This window comes from Moschus berezovskii, chromosome 24, assembly GCF_049115385.1.
Source record: "Moschus berezovskii isolate FMDL1 chromosome 24, NW_MosBer_1.0, whole genome shotgun sequence".
NCBI classification, from domain to species: domain Eukaryota; kingdom Metazoa; phylum Chordata; class Mammalia; order Artiodactyla; family Moschidae; genus Moschus; species Moschus berezovskii.
Window position 1 is genome coordinate 7,682,612 of NC_142483.1, and position 22,294 is coordinate 7,704,905.

Here is a 22,294-nt window from a genome sequence, read left to right on the forward strand (position 1 = left end):
CTCCTTCTCTTTTTAGCTATGTTTGATCTGTTAAATGGGTCAGCTGCAAAGCTAACTTCAATTGCTGTACTTTTTTTCCTTTCTAGAAGTTCTATTTTTTCCTTTTAAGAACACTAACCTGCTGATTCTTCTGTTTTCCACTTCCAGCGACTTCTTCCCTGTGTGTTTGTTTAACATTGTTATCAGTTCAGTTCAGTTCAGTCGCTTAGTCGTGTCCGACTCTTTGCAACCCCATGAATCACAGCACGCCAGGCCTCCCTGTCCATCACCAACTCCCGGAGTTCACTCAAACTCATGTCCATCGAGTCGGTGACGCCATCCAGCCGTCTCATTCTCTGTCGTCCCCGTCTCCTCCTACCCCCAAACCCTCCTAGCATCAGACTCTTTTCCAGTGAGTCAACTCGTCGCATGAGGTGGCCAAAGTATTGCAGTTTCAGCTTTAGCATCAGTCCTTCCAATGAACACCCAGGATTGATCTCCTTTAGAATGGACTGGTTGGATTTCCTTGCAGTCAAAGGGACTCTCAAGAGTCTTCTCCAGCACCACAGTTCAAAAGCATCAATTCTTCGGCGATCAGCTTTCTTCACAGTCCAACTCTCACATCCATACATGACCACTGGAAAAACCATAGCCTTGACTAGACAGACCTTGGTTGACAAAGTAATGTCTCTGCTTTTTAATATGCTATCTAGGCTGGTCATAACTTTCCTTCCAAGGAGTAAGCGTCTTTTAATTTCATGGCTGCAATCAGCATCCGCAGTGATTTTGGAGCCCAAAAAAATAAAGTCTGACACTGTTTCCACTGTTTTTCCATCTATTTCCCATGAAGTGATGGGACCAGATGTCATGATCTTCGTTTTCTGAATGTTGAGCTTCAAGCCAACCTTTTCACTCTCCTCTTTCACTTTCATCAAGAGGCCTTTGAGTTCCTCTTCACTTTCTGCCATAAGGGTGGTATCATCTGCATATCTGAGGTTATTGATATTTCTCCCGCAATCTTGATTCCAGCTTGTGCTTCTTCCAGCCCAGCATTCCTCATGATGTACTCTGCATATAAGTTAAATGAGCAGGGTGACAATATACAGCCTTGACGCACTCCTTTTCCTATTTGGAACCAGGCTGTTGTTCCATGTGCAGTTCTGACTGTTGCTTCCTGACCTGCACACAGGTTTCTCAACATTGTTATAGTTACTCTTTTTACTGTGTCTGGCTCATTATTATTCAAAGAGTATTTCTGAGCAGTCTTTGAGGCCTAACCTGAAGATGCTGTCTTCTAGACAGGTTCCTAGAGGAGTGATCTCGCTAGTCTAGGGTCACTGTTTTTAGAATTATGAGTTGAGAATTTCTGAACCATCCTAAGAGACACAAGTTGGAGCTGCAAATTCATGTAAGAGCTGGCCCATGGTTTCACTTTTTCAGGGATGGTGTGTATTTTCCTCAGTATCTAGGCAACTTGAAGCCCTATGGGAGTGGAGTGGAAGCTACCTCTCGTCCACTCCTACCCTAAAGGTGTATGTAACCTCCGAGTGTAAGTTTGTCAGAGTCACTAACTGTCCTCAGGACAAAGTGGCTCCACTTAGCCCCCTGAGTCCCTATTCTCCTTAGATTTTAGTCTAATAATCCCATGTTACTTTGTCAGTTATTCAGTGCTCTTAGGAACATGTCTCTGTGTGTGTTTGTGCCGAATCCAACATTTTTCCTTGTTTTTCATGGGACCATTGGTCAAACCAGTTAATGCTGCCATTTCCCAGATGTGGAAATGCTCTCAAAATTCCTAGGGAAAATTTTTTCTAGCCTGCAGTTACTTATTCAGTCAAACTATAAATCCCTTCAAGGATGGACTAAAGATGTTTTTAAACATGTAAATACTCAAAAACCAGCAACTCCTATTCACTCTTTCTCAAGAAGATATGTTCTGTCGCAACAAAATCAAGAAAGCGAAAGATGCGGGATCCAAAAAACAAGTCCTTTAACAGGAAGTAAGACAATGGAAAATCCCAGAATGATGATTCAGGGGAATCCCAGGACCACAGATGTGCGGGGGGCCTAGAAAGGGCCAATCTAGACTGGGAAGGAGGGCGGAAACTTGAGATGCAACATTTGCAGGTAAATGGTGAACCTGGGGCAGCACCCAGTCTGTTTACGCACAGAATGTTAGGAGATTTGTGCTATGACTAGAAGGTTTGGGGATGAATGAGTGATTTTTTAAAAGCAGCATAGAAAGTTAAGCAAAGTTTAATAAGACACTTATCAACTCCAGAGTAAACTAAAACTTTGTACAGTAAGGGAAATATAATCTTATTATATCACATATTTAAGATGAGACTAATATTTGCATATTCATAACAAAGTAAGCCTTAACTACGTCACACTCTTGTTGGATACTAAAAGGAGGTGAAGCTTGTGGTTATGAGTGGAAGAGGCACAGGAGCAGTAACAGAGGCTAGATTTTCTTCTTCCATAATAAAAAGTCAGCAGAAACTAGCTGACATTTAAAAATTGAGAACCAGCAATATATGAGGATGTTAGAGAGATGAACAGCACTTCCAGTTCAACTTTCGAGTTGAGCAGAAGACAAAGTGTTTCCTTCTGGTATAAATAGGAGTTCTAAGGTGTATGTGTTTTCAGTGAAATAGAGCCTTACTATAGGTTTGAAGAGGAAAACCTCACGGTTTTTTATCAGACAAGCTGTGTGTGTTCAGTATTTCTGAGTGGAATCACATCACAACTTTTCCGTGTGCAAAAACTTAGCCCCTTAAAATTCTTTGTACATTCATGAAATATTTAATAAGTCACTCAGAGTATAGCAAAAGCTACTTTTATTATCATCCCATCACTGGAGAGAGGGCCACTGAATTTATATTAAAAAAATTCCAAGACCAGTTTGAGCAGTGTTTCTCGGGTCCATGACGCCACCTGGTGGTGAAATATATTCTTGGCGAATAGAGAAAAAAGAACTGATGGGGGAGAACTCTGCCCTTCAAACCCCTAATCCTATCACTCAGAAGTAACAGCTGCATGAATGGGGTTGAAAAAAATGAGGACTGTGAAAAGATACTGTAATTCACTAAGTGTTTTTAATTTGTGACTTCTTAAAACGTTTTCTGGTTTATTTTTCACTGCTGCTGCTGCTGCTGCTAAGTCACTTCAGTCGTGTCCGACTCTGTGTGACCCCATAGATGGAAGCCCACCAGGCTCCCCCCTCCCTGGGATTCTCCAGGCAAGAACACTGGAGTGGGTTGCCATTTCCTTCTCCAATGTGTGAAAGTGAAAAGTGAAAGTGAAGTCGCTCAGTCGTGTCCGACCCTCAGCGACCCCACGGACTGCAGCCTACCAGGCTCCTCCATCCATGGGATTTTCTAGGCAACAGTACTGGAGTGGCTTGCCATTGCCTTCTCCGTTATTTTTCACTAGTGGAGAATAACTCTGCAACACTCTTTCTCTGCCATTTCTAAGGCCAAAATCAAAGAGAGCAGAAAAACGTGAGACGTAACTACCTAGAATGGGGGAGAAGGTGGTGCCGACGGGAAAGAGAATTCTTCCCCATAAAACTGAGTTTCCGAAAGGACTTATACCACAACGTCTCCCTATCTGATTCTGAACATGACACTGAGGTCCACTGAGGTTGACCTTGGTTCCAGGACACAGGAAGGGGCCCAGCAGAGCTGAGGTCAGACAGCCCCGGGGTCAGTCCCCACTCGCGGGATGGTGGGTATGGTGGGAGGAGCCCTCCCCAGCCCGCCCATCACCTGATCCCCAGGCTGCCCCCGGACAGACCACATCAGGCCCCTTAGCAATGCAGTGCCAAAGACTTGCGGGCACAGCAGGGGGAAGGAGAGGGTGGGAAGAACTGAGAGAGAAGCACTGAAATGTAAACATCTCCACGTGTAAAACAGAGTCGCTGTACCACGCAGGGAGCTCAACTCTGTGCTCAGCGATAACCTACAGGGCTGTTCCGGGGGCGGGGGGCAGAGAGGGAGGCGGTATAGGTACACTTCTGGTACTTAAGGCTGATTCGTGTTTTCTACGGCAGAAACCAGCACGACATTGTTAAGCAGTCATCCTCCAATTAAAAATAAAGGAAATATATTTTACAAAGAGGAAAAAAAAAGAGAAATGTGGCGTGCCAAGATCCTGGAGGGTGAGGGACAAGGCCGTGTCCTGATGAAGCCTGGCCATAGCACTCACCTGAAAGCCCCGGTGTAGCCATAGTACTTCTCCTTCGAGTTGGGCACACACTTGTCCAGGCCCCGGTCATCGCCAGCACACAGCGCACAGAGACTGGATTTCGGGTCAGCCCCAGGGGCACAGCTCTGACTAAAGAATTCATCTGCGGAGGAGAAACGTGGGGAGCCAGCTCTTCCTACCTGTGTCAGATTAAGTGGTTTTTGCCTAACAGGTGACAGACGTGGCTTGGTTTCCGTTCATCACATTGACCAAGGCAGACAGAACACAGTATTATAACACATAGTAACAAGTTACCACCACCCTGGGCCCCAGCAGGATTCAAAAACTTGAAACTATAGGAAACCTGACTGGGGCTGGAGAAGAGAGTCTGTGACTGTACAAAGGGTCCCATCATCGCAGCCTCAAGCAGGGGACTCAGCTTGATGAATTCAATGGCCATTGTATCAGAAGCTGCAAAATGTTCAGGTTCTGATCTCCCCTTTTCCTCAGTAATAGGGACCCTGTTTTCTACCAAGGCACCTGGTACCCGGTAAAACAGAGATAAGCCTTATCAGACTCTGTGGCTAGTACGCCACGTGGCTAGGCACTCACTCCTGAAATATGAGCGGAAGGATCGGGGCCCAGTGTCCTGACATCTTCAAAAGACAGCTGGCACACATGTTCTGCCCCTTCCCCTTCCCTTCCTTCATTCTGCACGTGGAAAGCAGAAGCACGGGCTGGACCGCCAGATGTGACATGAGCCGTGAGTGACCCTGAGCATGGAAGCCACATACGTGTCAAAACAGCCCGGTATTTGAAAGCCAGGTCCCTGATACCATGTTGCTGTCCTGTCAGCTCTGGACAAGCCACCTTTGGGCTTCACTCACATGAGGGAGAAATAAGCCTCTATTCACTTCTACTGGGGGTTCTCTGCCCTTGCAGCTGAACCGAATCTGGACCAACTCATCATGTGATTTAGCCCACATTAAGAAGTTAGTGGGGTTCTCTGGTGGTAAAGAATCCACCTGCAAATTCAGGAGACTCAGGTCCGATCCCTGGGTCGGAAAGATTCCCTGGAGAAGGAAATGGCAACCCACTCCAATATTCTTGCCTGGAGAAATCCCATGGACAGAGGAGCCTGGCGGGCTACAGTTAATGGGGTCACAGAGTTGGACACAACTTAGCGACTAAACAATATCAAGGAGTTAACATGGATTAAAACAGGTTAAAGAGAGAGGAAATAAAAGTGACAAGGAAGCCCTGCCCCAATGAGCAAATAGCACCCCTTATCTGACTTGTGCATTCCCTGCCACTGGAAAAGCCACACCATATGCCAAGCTCAGGCGATGCTGGGAGTGTCCCTCCGTGGTCCTGGCAGCCTCCCCACAGCTTGGAGGCAGCCATGGGGTCAGAGAGAGCCACACCAGTGTGCACTCCTGGGGAGGAGCAAAGCCACATGAAAGCCTGCCAAGGCGGAATCGCAAAGACCCATTCAAAATGCAGCAGGGCCCCACCAGAGCAGAGGCCTGCCCAGGACGTGGGCCACAAGGAGAACGTGGCACACACCTCCCCATCACCAGGCCCACGGCAGGTAGGGTGTGGCTCCTGTGTAAGGCGTGAGCATGGTGTGCAGTGGGGAGGGCAGGAAGGGGAGGCTGAGGCAGAAGTCTGGAGATCTTACTGGGTTTCCTCTGTAAGTCAGTTCTGTGTAGTAGCAGAAGACACCTTTTATGAGGAAGGCAGGTGGCTTTTCCCAAATAAGGGAGCCAGCGCCTAGGAGGAATTTAGATATGGAGCTCCAGGAGGTGAAAAAAAAAAAAAGACTTCTGAACTTCTCAATACCTGCATCCATTCTTAGCGTGCAGAGAGACAGACTGACACTGCAGTTTTGTGCCTCCGTTTGGGGTGGACAGGGCATGGGGCAGGTCATATGAAGACACTGAAGGGGGCAGCCACAGGGGACCGCTTACACCAAACGAGGCCTGCGGGCCGCAGCCAGCCTGCAAATCCCCGCCCCTCCCTGCCCTGACTCTCTTAGGGACCCCAGCCTACCCCCACAACTGCCTCAGGACTCCTACCAAACGCGCAGGAGCCTGTCTGGTTGGCGATCAGGCCCATGGGGATGTTCCAGCCTGCAGTCCTGTCCACAGCGGTGTGGCACGACTTCTTGCCTTTCAGAGAATTCCAAGTGAGCCCCTCATTTGCTTTCTTGACAACTGCCACGGCAAGGTACCCTTGGGCAAACAGAGAGCAAGTCTTAACCTCCCAGGGCCTGGTCCATGGACTCTGCTGCACAGCGTGCAACCCAGGCCCACAAAGGTTAAGAAGCATCGCCAGGCAATGATCCCCCCAGATGACTGGTCATTGTCAAATAGATCAACACAGCTTAAGCTTAAATGTGGTGCAGCTCCCCTCCTGCTAGCTCACGCCTGGTAGACTCTGCTGCCGGCAAGTGTCACTCTCTACCGAAGCTGAGGAAGCACCAGCTCTGGAGGGCGGTGGGCTGGTGCACAGGGCATGGGATTTAGCACAAGGGACCCGGGTTCCAGCCAGGATCTCCACAGTGTTATCCACAGCTGTGAGTGAGATCGGGGCTCTGCTTCCTCATCCATACCAGATGGGGATGAGCCACCCCTCCTCCCCGGGCTCAGGACACAGTGAGGAACTCGGCAGTGTGTGCGGGTCCGTGTGAACATGAATCCCGGCCACTCTCATCTCTGAATGACTGGCATCTGAGAAAGAACTCACAGCTTCCATGACTGCATCTCTGTGAGTTTTTTTTTAATTCCCAACCTCTCCTCCTCCAGGGACAAGAACGTATCCTTGACCCTGAACTCACCTTCCATCGGTCTCAGCACACAATCTAAGCTACTGCTTTTGAAGGATCCTGAAAGAATAAAGAGGAGCAAAATGTCATTAAACACATTGTTTAGTGTGTTCATTTATTTTCAAAGGTAACCACATATTGAAAAACGCATATTGGCATGGCTTTGTATATGCTTGTTTTTAACATAAATAAATGACATTGTACAATAGACTTCATTATGTTTCTTCCTTTTTTTGTTTTTGTTTTCAATTCAACCCACTACTGTGTTTTTAAGTCCTTTTTTAAACTAAAATATAGTTGATGTACAGTGCTGTGTCAATCTTTGCTGTATGGCAAAGTGACTCAGTTAAACACATACACACATTTGTCTTTTTATATTCTTTTCCATGACGGTTTACCCAGGAAACTGGACATAGTTTCCTGTATACACAGTAGGGCCTTGTTGTTCACCCATTCTAAAAGCAATAGTTTGCATCTAGCAAGCCCAGGCTACCAGTCCATTCCTCTCCCTTCTCCCATCCCCCTTGGCTACCAGTCTGTTCATATGTCTGGGAGTCTATTTCTGTCTGTAGATAGGTTCATTTGTGCCATATTTTAGATGCCACATGTAAGAGATATCATATGATATTTGCCCCAATACTGTGATTTTAAGTTCGAATCGCCTTACTGCCGTATGGAACTCACTGAGCTGAGTTATGGCTCCTAAGTTCACTGCTTTCACTGTGGTCACTGACATCTTCATACATGTCTGGGGATGTCCCCAGGGGTGGAACTGCTAAAACTAACGTCTGGACAGTTCAGTCAGCTACCTTCCTGTTTAAGCCACTTGGCAACTGGTCGGTGTTATTTGCAACCAAAGGACTCCTACCTAATCCTCACCGGTCGGAGGTGGGGGGCACCTGGCCTCCCCCAGCTCCCTGTGGAGAGGCGAAGGATAAAGCGGCGTTGTTTCCATCCCTGCAGCACTCTCCATGCAGGCCTGCGGACCCCAGAACTGGCTTCTCCTCGGGAAAAGGTCTCATCACCGCCGCTTCACGTGACGGACAATTTGAATGTAGGTGTTGTTTTATTGGAACAGCATTTTTTAACTGGTTTATAACATTATGTAAGTTTTATGAGTACTATATCAAATCCCTTATGATTATACAGTGGAAGTGAGAAATAGATTTAAGGGACTAGATCTGATTGATAGAGTGCCTGATGAACTCTGGACGGAGGTTCGTGACATTGTACAGGAGACAGGGACCAAGACCATCCCCATGGAAAAGAAATGCAAAAGAGCGAAATGGCTGTCTGAGGAGGCCTTACAAATAGCTGTGAAAAGAAGAGAGGCGAAAAGCAAAGGAGAAAAGGAAAGATATAAGCATCTGAATGCAGAGTTCCAAAGAATAGCAAGGAGAGATAAGAAAGACTTCCTCAGTGATCAATGCAAAGAAATAGAGGAAAGCAACAGAATAGGAAAAACAAGAGACCTCTTCAAGAAAATTAGAGATTCCAGGGAACATTTCATGCAAAGATGGGCTCGATAAAGGACAGAAATGGAATGGACCTAACAGAAGCAGAAGATATTAAGAAGAGGTGGCAGGAATACACAGAAGAACTGTACAAAAAAGATCTTCACGACCAAGATAGTCACGATAATGTGATCACTGACCTAGAGCCAGACATCTTGGAATGTGAAGTCAAGTGGGCCTTAGAAAGCATCACTACTAACAAAGCTAGTGGAGGTGATGGAATTCCAGTTGAGCTATTTCAAGTCTTGAAAGATGATGCTGTGAAAGTGCTGCACTCAATATGCCAGCAGATTTGGAAAACTCAGCAGTGGCCACAGGACTGGAAGAGGTCAGTCTTCATTCCAATCCCAAAGAAAGGCAATGCCAAAGAATGCTCAAACTACCGGACAATTGCACTCATCTCACACGCTAGTAAAGTCATGCTCAAAATTCTCCAAGCCAGGCTTCAGCAGTATGTAAACCGTGAACTCCCAGATGTTCAAGCAGGTTTTAGAAAAGGCAGAGGCACCAGAGATCAAATTGCCAACATCCGCTGGATCATGGAGAAAGCAAGAGAGTTTCAGAAAAACATCTATTTCTGCTTCATTGACTATGCCAAAGCCTTTGACTGTGTGGATCACAATAAACTGTGGAACATTCTGAAAGAGATGGGAATCCCAGACCACCTGACCTGCCTCTTGAGAAACCTGTATGCAGGTCAGGAAGCAACAGTTAGAACTGGACATGGAACAACAGACTGGTTCCAAATAGGAAAAGGTGTACGTCAAGGTTGTATATTGTCACCTTGCTTATTTAACTTATATGCAGAGTACATCATGAGGAACGCTGGGCTGGAAGAAGCACAAGCCGGAATCAAGATTGCTGGGAGAAATATCAATAACCTCAGATATGCAGATGACACTACCCTTATGGCAGAAAGTGAAGAGGAACTCAAAAGCCTCTTGATGAAAGTGAAAGAGGAGAGTGAAAAGGTTGGCTTGAAGCTCAACATTCAGAAAACAATGATCATGGCATCTGGTCCCATCACTTCATGGGAAATAGATGGAAAAACAGTGGAAACAGTGTCAGACTTTGTTTTTTTGGGCTCCAAAATCACTGCAGATGCTGATTGCAGCCATGAAATTAAAAGACGCTTGCTCCTTGGAAGGAAAGTTATGTCCAACCTTGATAGTATATTAAAAAGCAGAGACATTACTTTGCCGACCAAGGTCCGTCTAGTCAAGGCAATGGTTTTTCCCGTGGTCATGTATGGATGTGAGAGTTGGACTGTGAAGAAAGCTGATCGCCGAAGAATCGGTGCTTTTGAACTGTGGTGTTGGAGAAGACTCTTGAGAGTCCCTTATACTGCAAGGAGATCCAACCAGTCCATTCTAAGGGAGATCAATCCTGGATGTTCATTGGAGGGACTGATGCTAAAGCTGAAACTGCAATACTTTGGCCACCTCATGCGACGAGTTGACTCACTGGAAAAGACTCTGATGCTGGGAAAGGTTGGGGGCGGGAGGAGAAGGGGACGACAGAGAATGAGATGCCTGGATGGCATCACCGACTCTGTGGACATGAGTTTGAGTGTACTCCGGGAGTTGGTGATGGACAGGGAGGCCTGGCGTGCTGTGATTCATGGGGTCGCGGAGAGTCGGACACGACTGAGCGACTGAACTGAACTGAACTGACTGATACCTACAGTGTGTGTGTGTGTGTGTGTGTGTGTGTGTGCGCACGCGCTCTTTATGACCCCACGGACTATAGCTCCCCAGGCTCCTCTGTCCACGAATCTTCCAGGCAAGAACTCTGGAGTGGGTTGTCATTTCCTCCTTCAGGGGATCTTCCTGACCCAGGGATCAAACCCATGTCTCTTGCTTCTCTCACATTGGCAGGCGTATTCTTTACCGCTGCACCCCTGGGGAAGCCCCTTACCTGCAGTGTGCTCACCACCAAAACTTTAGTTTCCATCCATCACCTACAGCTGACCCGTGACCCATTTCCCTCTCGGTCACCTCTCTTTCCCTGTTTTCTTATCCGCCACTCTGTTCCCTGAATCTGTGTATTTGTTTTTGTTTGATTTGGTTTATTCACTTATTTTTTAACTATCCCACATAGGAATGAAATCAGAAGGTATCTGTCTTTCTCCACCTGAGAAATCACAACCTTTTAAATCTCAGCCATCCAGAATCAAATCCAAACAGACCATCCCAGCAGTTCCATGCAGCAGAAATGCATGCATTTGTTCACCCAAAGACTAGGACCCAGATGCTCACAGCGACACTGTCCACAGCAGCCACCCATTGGAGATTACCCAAATGCTTGCCCACAGTAGAATAAACAAGTAAGTGCAGCGGAGTCACAACAGAATACTACGAAATGGGATATAATGCTGAGAAAAGTCATTTTAAAAGGTGCATGCTGTGCAACTCCTTTCACATCAAGTTCAAAGACGGGCAGAACCGATTTGTGCCGTCTGAAGTCAGGAGTCGTTGCCATTGCTGGGGTGAGAGGGCTGGTGGACGAAAGGGAACTGTGGGACCGGCTGTGTCTTGCTGTATGCGCTAGCGCCTGGGGACGCACCGGTGTGTGAAATGTTCCTGAGTTGCACGCTTATGTGCACTTTTCTGTATACATATTACAACTTACTAAAATCTTTTTAAAAATCCAAAAGAGGAAATCAGTCTGGACTCTCTCAGTCCTCACCACAGTAGGCCATGTGGGTAACACAGCCACTTTCATCTGTTCTTTCTCCTGATTCTCCTGTTTGAACCCATCTGTCCATTTTAATGTCGCCACGTGACCCACCAAGTGGGGTTACTCATCTCTACCCCGCCCTCAAAGCCCAGAGGGAATAAGCCGGAGGGTACTCTGCTCCACTTACTTCGGTTCTCTGCCATGACAGGCACCAGACCACACTTGCCCGCAGTGTAGATATACCCTCCATCCAAGCTCAGGGCATCCGCTTCTCCTTTCTGCCAAGACAAAGCATATCTTCAGCACCACGGCGAGACTATTTCCCATCCTGCCTGTCTTTACAGCTCTAAGAGACTGGATGTCAGGTGCCCCGGCGAAGCAGCGAGGATTGATCTGAGCGCCCCAAGGGAACGCCACGTGCACGATTAATCCTCTACCGGCCGTACATGCCTTTCAGGCTGTCACTTCCACTGCAAAGACCGGGAGCAGGCAGCCCAGTTGTTGCTGCTGTTCAGTCACTAAGATGTGAACGACTCTTTTCGACCCACCAGGCTCCTCTGTGTATGGGATTTCCAGGCAAGAGTACTGGAGGGGGTTGCCATTTCCTCCTCCAAGCAGATCTTCCTGACCCAGGGATCGAATCCGCATCTCCTGCATTGGCAGGTGGATTCTTTACCCCCGGACTCGGAACAAAAACTCCTTCTGTACTTGGATCACTGTTGGGATGCACTCCTGCACCAGCCTCCCTCACTGAGGCGACAGGTGGGAACGGTTGGTCTTGTCTAGTCTCCACTCATTAGCAGTACACTCAAGTATTCAGCAAGTGAACAGAACCAATTAAATTCGCTCACCGTCAGAATGAACGAGCCCTCACTCCAGCACTGGAACATGGATTCAGCAAGACTGTGAAACTCCCTCTTTGACTAATAACTTTTTTACAACTGTATTGAAGGTAATTGGAGATGTGGATGAAGATTTCTATTCAAGGCTGCATAGCACAGGGTTATTGATAACATCAAAATAAGGGGACAAAGAAGAAGAGGGTCATGTCTAAATTGTGCCACATCTGTATACAAGATATCCTGAAATAATTTTGGGGTTTTTTTTTTTTTTGGCCACACCATGCAGCACGTGGGATCTTCCCCAAACAGTGATCAAACCAAGGCCCCCTACAGGACTTCCTGGACTCTTCACTACTGGACCATCAGGAAAGTCACTGAAATAATTTTTTAAAGTGTTTTCAAAGCATATGTCACATGGGAAAATAGCCAAGATATACTGTTAAGTGAAAAGGACTCAAAACAATGTTAAGTAGAATGATCCACTACTGTTCCGAGGCTAAACTGAGATGGATTGATAAATCCTAGGGTGAGGAATTAGTGAAACTCTTAACTGTGGTGCTTTCCTACTGCCTCAGAAGGTAAACAATCTGTCTGCAATGCGGGAGACTCAGATTCAAGCCCTGGTTCGGGAGGATCCCCTGGAGAAGGGCATGGCAACCCACTCCGGTATTCTTGCCTGAAGAATTCCATGGACAGAGGAGGGCTACAATCCATGGGATCACAAGGAGTCAGATACGACTGAGTGACTAACACACACTGAACTGTGGTAGCCCTGTATGAGGTTCCATTGCTCTGTTTGTTTTTACATCACATTTTTCTAAATTTTCCAAATTACCTGCATTCATTGTGAGCTGTTCTTAAGATCAGAAGAGTGGGAAGTCCACAATAGACACTCTGGAGGACAGAAAGCCGTGTCTGTCCCCACTCCACGCAGGCACGAGCAGACCCTGCCCCCCCGGGGGCCAAAGCACCTCTGAGCCCCTGCTCCCCTCCAACCAGATGCGGTGACCTAGGCCCCCCAACCCGCACTGCTCTCAGGCCAGCGGCAGGCCCCCTACCAGCACCAGGGCAATGCAGTCGTCGGTGGTGGAGGCCGTGACACAGGTCACGTTCTGGCCGCTCTGCTGGCTCCACTGCTGGCACTTCCTCTGCTCCTTGGGTCCCACCGCACACCACACAACCCGCGTGGCCCGTACCTTCACCTCCTCCGCAGCTGCCCAGGGACACAGCGGTCAGCAGGGGTCCTGAGCCCAGCAAGGGACACCCAGGCCCACTGACCACCCTGGAGCCCGGCTCCTCGCAGGGTGCCTGCCTGCCCCCAATCCTCCCTGGGCATAAGCTTCCTCCTCCAGGGGAGAGTGGAATCGGGCACCCGTGCGCCCCACCTTCCACGTGCTCCTCTCTCCTTCCACACTCAGCTCCCCGACCCCCTTCTTCAGGCGCAGACCTCCTTGTGTCTCATTTCTGTTCCTGGAGAGGCTTCCCCTGGCTTGTAATCCACCCTCCCAGCATTAGCGTAATGAATTGCCTAACATCTTGGTCCCACCAGACGAAAGCTCCAGTACACAGAGACAGTGGCAGCCCCAACAGATGCTCTAGGAGACCTTGAGCCCCACCCTGACCGCCTCTAAGGCCAGCAGTCACTGCCTCTAACAACAGTGCAGCCTCACCGTTCCCCCAGAGTCCACCTGAAGCCTCCAGCGGAGGAAGAGCCATGGCTGAGCTGGCCCAGGGTGGTATCGTGGCCAAGTTCAGGGCCCAGGCACTGCGCCAAGTCCCACCAGGGCTCTGGATCTATCCCAGAAGGGCCCTGGCTCTCTTGGGGTGTCTTCGTACTTCTCAGTTCCCCGGAGGCAAACTGCCTGCTCTACCAGGGCTGGGCAACCTGATGCACACAGGGTCCCGCGGCAGTATTATCAGGAGGCGACATGCTTCTTTGGAGACCCTTGTCCCCAGACTTGGTCCACAGAAGACGCTCACATTCACATCACACCTACCACGGTGAAGACCTCCCAGGGCTGGAAGGTGACCAAGGGACCACTACGGAGCAGGGCCAAGCTGCCCATAGTGGGCGGAGGTGGAGGGTGTGAGGTGCTCCCGGAAGGCCTCAGCCAAGGCTCACCGCCCACACCGGCCTGCCCTTAGAGTGGGCCTGGCCCTCACTCACTTTCCCTGAGGTTCTTCAAGGCAGTCAGGTAGCGGGAGCCCAGGTACAGCGCCGAATCTATCTTCGAGGGGATCCTTAAAAACCCAAGGGCAGAGTCTTTGAACAGCAGGTCCCTCTGGCCACGTGGAGAACCAAAGAGCTGGAAGCTCTGAGACTTGTTTTTTCCAAACTTCTCCTAATTAAGAGGAAAGAGAATTATGATGTCAGTGGTAAACAGGAAACCGAAACACCAGGTTGAAACTCCGGGTTGATTCTGAGAGCAGGAACCTGGGTTGACCTCCTCCTGCAGAGGGTTTCATGGCATCCCTGTGACATAACTCAGTCACGGCTTCGTCTTTACGAAGTTACTGGGGTCTGAGCACCTTAGGGTCCTCAGAATATTGCATCATCCTCCCCCTACTTCTATTCCAGCCCGGGAGACACCGCCAGCGGGTCACGCTAGAGGAGGCGTCACTGTTTCAGCTGTATGGAGTACGGCCTAGACAGGCAGGCCACTGAATCTTCCAGAGGGGCGGGAAGTTAGGGATGGAAGGCAGGAAACCCCACCACCACCAGATCCAAGCAGGCAGGGGTACCTGTGCCTTGCTGAGGAGCTCCCAGATCAAGTCCTCCTTGCCATCCACACTTCGGGCCACAACCGCATGAGAAGGGACCTGGGCCAGGTGGCACTCCTTGAACGCATCCACTGGCGCCCGAGTGTTGTTCAGGCAGAGAAGCTCATACTGGTCCCTGTCAGCCTTCTCTGGCAAGTTCTCTGGGGGAAGGGGAGGTGGAGGAGAAGAGGGTCCCGATGAGCAGACCCCAGCCAGTAGCCATGAGCTGCGGCCCTCCTCCCCCCATAGAATTTGAGCTGGAGGAGAGAAATTTTATATAGTTGATTGGGGGTCAGAAGGGCAGTGGATTGATTGCTCCAGAACATTCAGAAAAGTAAAGACAGTGCCCGGGAAGCCCTAAAGGCAAGCCCATGTTCCTCTGATTGGATCATATAGGCTCTGGGACTGTTGCAACTCTTGCCTGGCAAGCCATGGCGGCTGAAGCGGAACCATCTGTTTACGTGACAACCCCACCTACAAAGGGTCACAGGATGGAAAGAGGCCAGGGACTGCTGCCTTAACCCACATCTCCAGAAAGAATAAAAATGGTAAAAATTTTAAAGCAAAAAATACAGTTGAATCACTCCTAAACACTTGGGTGTATCCGAAAAAGGGGGAAAGACAGTAAGAGTGAGTCCATCCTGATTTAGAACTGTTGATCTATATCACATGTAAATTGCATCAGAATACATTAAGTGATGGAAAATGACCCAAGTTGTTTTATGAGCTTAGTATAATTTGGATCTCAAAATCAGAGAAAGAAGTACAGGAGGGAATACAGACCTATTTTACTTATGAATATAAACAGAAAAATCTAAAATTAGCTAACTCAATATAACAGAATATTTTTAAACTAATAGGTCAGACTCTTATATTTATCAGTTTATTCCATTCACAAAAGAATGACTGAATGCCAAAGAAGCTAAAGATATTCGTGACAAGAATGGATTAAAGGAAAACAATGAGATCATCTTAATCACTACAGAGAAAAAGCACTTATATGTTCAACATTTATTTGTGATTTTTTTCAGTTTTGGAAAACTAGTAATATAAAGAACTTGGCAAAGGTATTAAACTTGATAAATGCTTTGATAAATTATCAAAATATCTACAGCAAAATCATACTAAAAGAAGAAAATTTAAAGTCACTTCAAAATCGGGAACAAGGCAAAGATGTCAGTTGTCACATTGCCAACACAATACCAGATGACCTGTATTTCACAGTTTACTAAAGAAATGAGAGATATAAACACTGGAAGGAAAAAGACAAATTATAATTATTGAAAGATGATGTAATCACCTACATAGAAAAGCCAGTGAAACCAAGAAAAAAACTAATAGAACTAACAAGAAAGTCCAGGTAGGCAACACCACAAAAATCAAGTGTTACCCTCATTAGCAATAACAGAACAGAAACTAATACAGAATATAATATACTATAATAGCAAGTAAAATCATTAAAGAGCAGGTAATTGGCCTCACTGGCTTCTCGGGTGGCTCAGTGGTAAAGACTCTGCCTGCCGACTCAGGAGACGCAGGAGACATGGGTTCAATCCCTGAGTCAGGAAGATCCCCTGGAGTAGGAAATGGCAACCCACTCCGGGATTCTTGTCTGGAGCTCCCATAGACAGAGGAGCCTGGCGGGCTAGCCTATAGGGTCACAGAGTCAGACACGACTGAGTGACGGCAATTAGTGTCATTAAACAATGCAGAAAAAAAAGAAAAAACACAGAAAACAATTCAGGAGGGAGCTCCCCGATGGTCTAGTAGTTAGGATTCAGTGCTTTCACTGTGGTGGCCTGGGTTCAATCCCTAGTTAGGGAACTGAGATCCCGCGAGCTTTTCTGCGCAGCCAAAGTAAGACAAAAACAAGCAACGCAGGAGACTAAGAAAAATGTTAAGTTCTATAAATTCTATTAAAGAACCTAAAAAGAGGTGTGATCAAAAGGGAGAGATTTATTATCCAGGGATTAGAAATTTTTACATAAATAAATCAGCTTTTCATGGATTGATTTAAATTCAATACAATTCTACTTAAAGTATGATGTTTTAAACAATCAAGAAAATAATTTGAAAATTTTAGTTAGAAAATAAATAGCAAACTGTTTGGGGAAGGTTCTCTCTCTTTCTCTCCCTCCCATTTCCACCTCCATAAGCTACTAAGAACCACTACAAATCAGAGGAGTAAAAGCAGAAAAACACAAACAGATCAGTGACACAAAATAGCTTAGAATCCATGATAATAAACAAGCTTTATGTATAAGCAGCTCCACACAGCAGTAGGAAAAGGGTAGAATTTTTTACAGTCAGTATTGTAAGGGAAATGGTCTCACTATAAAGGGGGAGAATGCGGAAGTGGAATCCATACCTAATTTCCAGGTAGGGTACATATGAACAAACAAGAATGTGTTAGGGAGGGGAGTCTATAAACTGTACTGTAGAAAATCTTTATGATTTGGATGGAAAATAGCACCTTTAAAAGACCCCAAAACATATGCCATCAGGGCAAAAGTGACCAATTTGACTTTTATCTATATCAAGGACTGCTGTTCAACAAACCTGTTACTGACAGATTTTTTTTTGTGACTGAGGAGAGATTTTCCTAAAGTCTAGAACCAACCATGCCTGGTAATCTAGAGAGGAGGAATGCCTCACCTTGAATCAAAATCATGAAGAAACAGGCATGAAAATCAACAGAAAGACAGTCAAAGGTGAAAAGGGGAAGAAAGGGAAGCCCAAACTACCAGCAAATATATTGAGATGATCAAACTCACTAGATGCCAGAGAAATGCAAGATAAACCAACCGTGACGTATCTACTGCTTTACACCAGTAGATAAGAAATGGAATGTGAGCTCTCCACGAAGCACTTCTCATCTGTTAGAACCACTGAACCAGACAAGTACAGCACAACAACACGGATAAATCTCTAAAACAGAATGCTGAGTGGAAAACCTTGATCCCACCACAATCAACAACGATCAATAAAGCTTCTGTGAGCTTAGAATCCAGAAACAGGTCAGCGCTATACGCTTTGCAAGACCACATCTGTCACGGAGGACATGTGTCAGATACCTTGATATGGGTGTCTTTGATGCAGAAGAGAATGATAGCGGGCACACGAGTTTCAAAGAAAACTGACTGCTTAAAACATAAAGTCACATAAAAACAAAAGCTGTGCTCTGCAGAGAACTTTGATAATCGTGTGCCAGGAAGTGAGGAGTCAAATTAGCTCACTACTTGGATTTACAATGAAATGAAAGAAAAGCAAAGCAAAGGAGGCAGTACCCGTGGCTCCTCTCCTGCCTCTTACCAAACACTGTCGTCTCCTTGACAAAAGCCACGTCTCCAGCCCCGTCCTGCAGACACCTGTGGGATGAGAAAGCCCCAGAAGGGTCAGCACAGAGCGGCCGGCCCGGCTTGTTCCTCGTGCCTGCCTGTGGAGCGGGGCCCTGGGGCTTGTCCTCTGGGGGCTCCTGACCTGCAGAGGACAGGTCTCTGAGGCTCTGGGGCTCCCACTGGAAGGCATCAGGGGCCACCTGCAGATGGATTCTGAGGAAGAAAGAACCAGAGGATGCTGGCTAGAGATCCCCACTTTCCCATTTAAGGGTTGATTGAGAGGGCAAAACTTTGACTTTCTTTGTAAAAGAGTTTCCAAGCCTCTGCACCAGAGGGTAAAAGCAGTACCTGCGCCCATGTGGTTTTTTTCCCCCCCAGGGCTAAGTGGCAAACGTGCTCTGAGCAGCAGAGAATCGGGGAGGCCTCCCCCCACCCAAAATGCTTGAGTCCGAGAGGCATATGGTATAAAAGGAGAAACATCAGCTTCAGCGCGAGGCTGGGGTGGAGGAGAGAGCTCCCCAGTGAGGCAGAGATCACTACCTCCCGGGGAGAGGAACCAGGCTGTCCGCCTGCCTGGCCAGGAGTCTGGGGCCGGTCTGCTCATGCTAAGACTCCTTCAGGTCCTCAGTAGTTAGGGAAGGGACAGCCGTCAGCAGGAGGAGCCCAGGACCGCAGAGGGACAAAGCCAGATTCAGGGATCTCTGGGGAGGCGGGAGGGGGCACTGACGAGGTGACTGCTAGCTGGGCTGGTGCAGAGGTGGGGCTAGGGGACTGGAGGGGATCGTGCATTGGGCAGACCCTGCACCTTTTTCGGACTCAGTTTCTCTGCACAGCAGGAGAACCGGACCTCCCCGATGGTCCCCACTAGCTCACTGAGCTCTATTTGAGCCCAAAGAAAGGGCCTCCTAGCCCAAGGACACGTGGGCTACTGGGAAGAAGAGGACAGTCTCACTCACTTGAAGGCACCAGAATAACCGAAGTATGGTTCCCGGGTGGAGCAGGCACAGTGGTTCTCCCCCGCCCCCTTGCACAGTTGACACAGCTTGGGGTATGCTTTTCCATCAACGCAGGGAACACAGCTGGCAGAGAAGAATTTAGCCACAGCTGTTGAACAGAGAGAAATGAACCAGGGTGTGAACTCACCGGACCACAGCCAGTGGCACCCCCAGTGTTCCCTCCCCTCCACCCCCACCTGACAGCCTTTGCAAAGCCAGGAGCTCAGAAGATGTACATTGGCTGAGACTAAACTCAGCTACCACCTCCCAGGGCTGCTGATACAGGAGACCCCACCCCCACAGGCTTCACAGTAGTTAACCTCACCCCTGCCTTGGATTCACCCCACATGCTCACCTGGGACATCCTGAAGTGGCTTGTGTAGGTGCCACTGGAGTAGAGACCCCAATCTGAGATCACCCCCAGAACCCCCACGCATCTTACCTCCCTGGAGGGGCTCGAGTGACTCTGTCCAGCTCAAAAACGGGCGAAGGATTCCCATAGGGATGTTCCACCCAGCGGACCTGCCAAGGCCTGTGTGGCAGGACTTCCGGCCTTGCAGCTGGTCCAGCTGAAAGTTGCTGCCCTTCTTCACGACGGCCACAGCATAATAGTGGGTTTGGGGAGCTTCAGAAAAGGCAGAGAGAATCGAGAGCTCTTAGCCTGGACCAGAGAGAGAGAGAAACAGCCCTCCCTGAATGAGCCCCTAGCGGGAAGGGGAATTCCATCTGGTCACTGCAGCCCAGAGCCTCCTCTGCTTCCCCAGTGTGTCGGTGACCTGCCCGAAGAGCCCAGGGACATCATTCCCTGGATGCGTGACACTGTCTGAGACCTCAGCTCTGTGCCTTGTCCACTCTGACCCCACAGAGCCCAGGGCCCAGGTCCAGATCACCTCAACTTCTGGGTCCCCAGGGAGAACTCACACTTTTCCGTCCCATAGATCTCTGCCGCTACTGGCCGCAGTTTGTAGGGGTCCAGGCCCGCCTCAAACACCATGCCACCATCCAGGGTCACAGCATCCGCCTTCTTTTCCTGAAAACAGGCCAGACCAGCTTCAGGAGAAAACCTACCCTAAGCCAGGCAAGTGAACCTCAGGATGCCAGAAGGCTCCGTGGCTGGAAGGATCTTCCAGAAGGGCAGCTTCCAGTCACATCCCACTCAGTTGCCCTGAGAGGTGGTAAGAGCCCAGAGCCTCTCTTTCTGGGTAACGAGCTCCAGCCCCTTTGCTGTAACTCCTGAGGTCTCCAGGTGGCCACTTTTTCACATGACATGCCTCAGATCACTCAGCGATGGCATCCTTCACCGTCTTTTATATTAAAAGTTTTGGGGATGGACATGTACACACTGCTATATCTTAAGTGGATAACCAACAAGGACCTACTATACAGCACAGGGAACTCTGCTCAATGTTATATAGCAGCCCGGGTGGCAGGAGTTCGGGGGAGAGTGGATACCTGCATACGTATGGCTGAGTTCCTTTGCTGCTCACCTGAAATCTCACAACATTGTCAATCAGCTGTATTCCAATACAAAATTAAAAGTTCAGTAAAAACAAAAAGTTCTAGATGCTTCCCCCCCCTGTTTTTCCTCTATATTTAAGTTCTTATTTTTATTGAACACGAAATTTTAACTATCAATATATCTTAAAGTTATCAGCACCATAAACCATGTTCATCCTCTCTGGCATATTCACCTATGCTTACTTATTGCTCATATTTGCAGCCTGGTAGAAATAATATTTTCTGGACTGCTTTATTCATCTAAAACTGCCTACATTTTCTCCTACAGCAGCTTTGTTGATTGTATTGACTTCATGCTGTTTTATCATAATGTGGCTGTTTCATAATTTATTAAGCTAAATTTGAAACATTCCCTCTAATGTTCACCACTTGGGTTCCTTCTAACTTTTTGCTGTTAAAATTGTACTTTCGTGGACAGCTTTGTCCTCTTAGCTTTTTTCCCTTCTGATGACCTGTTGCCTTGGGATAGGCATCTGAGGGTGGGATCACCCAGACAATGGGCATTTTGTCTTCAAGGCCTTGGCCATCATTGCCATCCTGCTTTCCAGATGATTCCTTTCCAATTTGGAAAGCCACCTACCGTGAGGACCAGTTTCACTACAGAACCACCAGTGGGAGAGGCTTTCATTTTACGAAGTGCTGTCACTTAGAAAATTCAAGTGCTAACAAATTGCTTAGATTTGTATGTCTCTTGATTATTACGGGGAACATTTCATAGTATTTTTATTAATACTACCTCCATCTCCCCATATTGTTTTTCTTACGTGGTCTTACATTTCTTATCAATTGAATTAGTTCTTCATAGAATACAGTCACTTGTCAGAGCTGGTACATATTCACTCCAGCGCTTTCTAAATTTTTTTTTAATTGGAGGATAATTGCTTTACAATGCTGTCAAATGTTTTGCTTACATGTTTTTAATGGCTATAAATTAAATTTTTTAATCATTCACTTTACTTCATGATTTAGTCCACTGCTTTTTTAAAAGCTAAGAGACTTCTCTTCCCCCTACAGTTCTGCTAATGAATCTGCCTCTCTAAGTTTTCAATAATACACAGTGTATTTTTAAGCATTTAATCTATCTCTATTTTGGTGTGTGGTATGTAGTTGTTGTTTAGTCGATCAGTTGTGTCCAACTCTTTGCAACCCCATGGACTGGAGCCCACCAGGCTCCTCTGCCCATGGGATTTCCCAGGCAAGAATACTGGAGTGGGTTGCCATTTCCTTCTCCAGGAGATCTTCCTGACCCAGCGATTGAATCCACATCTTCTGCATTGGTAGATGGACTCCTTACCACAGAATCACCAGGGGAGTCCGTGGTATGTAGTACTGATTTCAAATGGGGCCCTTATTAAAAAGGCAGATTTCGAGGTCTTATTCACAGATATGGAACAAGTTAGAATAGGGCCTACAAATCTGCATTTTAAGCCACCAGGAAATGCTGGTGTTGTTTTTCCACAGGCAACAGTTGTAAAATAACAGTCTAAAATATTATTCAAACTATATTTTTTCCCTTAGGTACTGTTCCAATAACCCTAGATATTAATAGGAACTTTATACACATTACCTATTTTGTGCTAAAGTCACATACACATTACCATGGCACATGGCAGACACACAACATACTTGTCAAACAGATGAATAAAAATGATTG

The 22,294-nt window shown here is 47.4% G+C and overlaps 1 protein-coding gene across 1 annotated transcript in view; it reads right to left on the reverse strand.

Annotated features, from left to right (window-relative positions):
- Positions 1–22,294, reverse strand: part of LTF (lactotransferrin) — a 33,477-nt gene that overhangs the window by 6,354 nt on the left and 4,829 nt on the right. The window contains exons 3-13 of the mRNA XM_055413648.2: positions 20,044–20,152; positions 19,565–19,747; positions 19,084–19,231; positions 18,102–18,157; positions 14,772–14,950; positions 14,197–14,371; positions 13,088–13,242; positions 11,375–11,465; positions 7,007–7,054; positions 6,246–6,401; positions 4,189–4,330 (exon numbers count right to left, since the gene is read on the reverse strand). Of these exons, the coding sequence (XP_055269623.2) occupies positions 4,189–4,330; positions 6,246–6,401; positions 7,007–7,054; positions 11,375–11,465; positions 13,088–13,242; positions 14,197–14,371; positions 14,772–14,950; positions 18,102–18,157; positions 19,084–19,231; positions 19,565–19,747; positions 20,044–20,152 (1,442 nt within the window). The remainder of the gene's footprint in view (positions 1–4,188; positions 4,331–6,245; positions 6,402–7,006; positions 7,055–11,374; positions 11,466–13,087; positions 13,243–14,196; positions 14,372–14,771; positions 14,951–18,101; positions 18,158–19,083; positions 19,232–19,564; positions 19,748–20,043; positions 20,153–22,294) is intronic.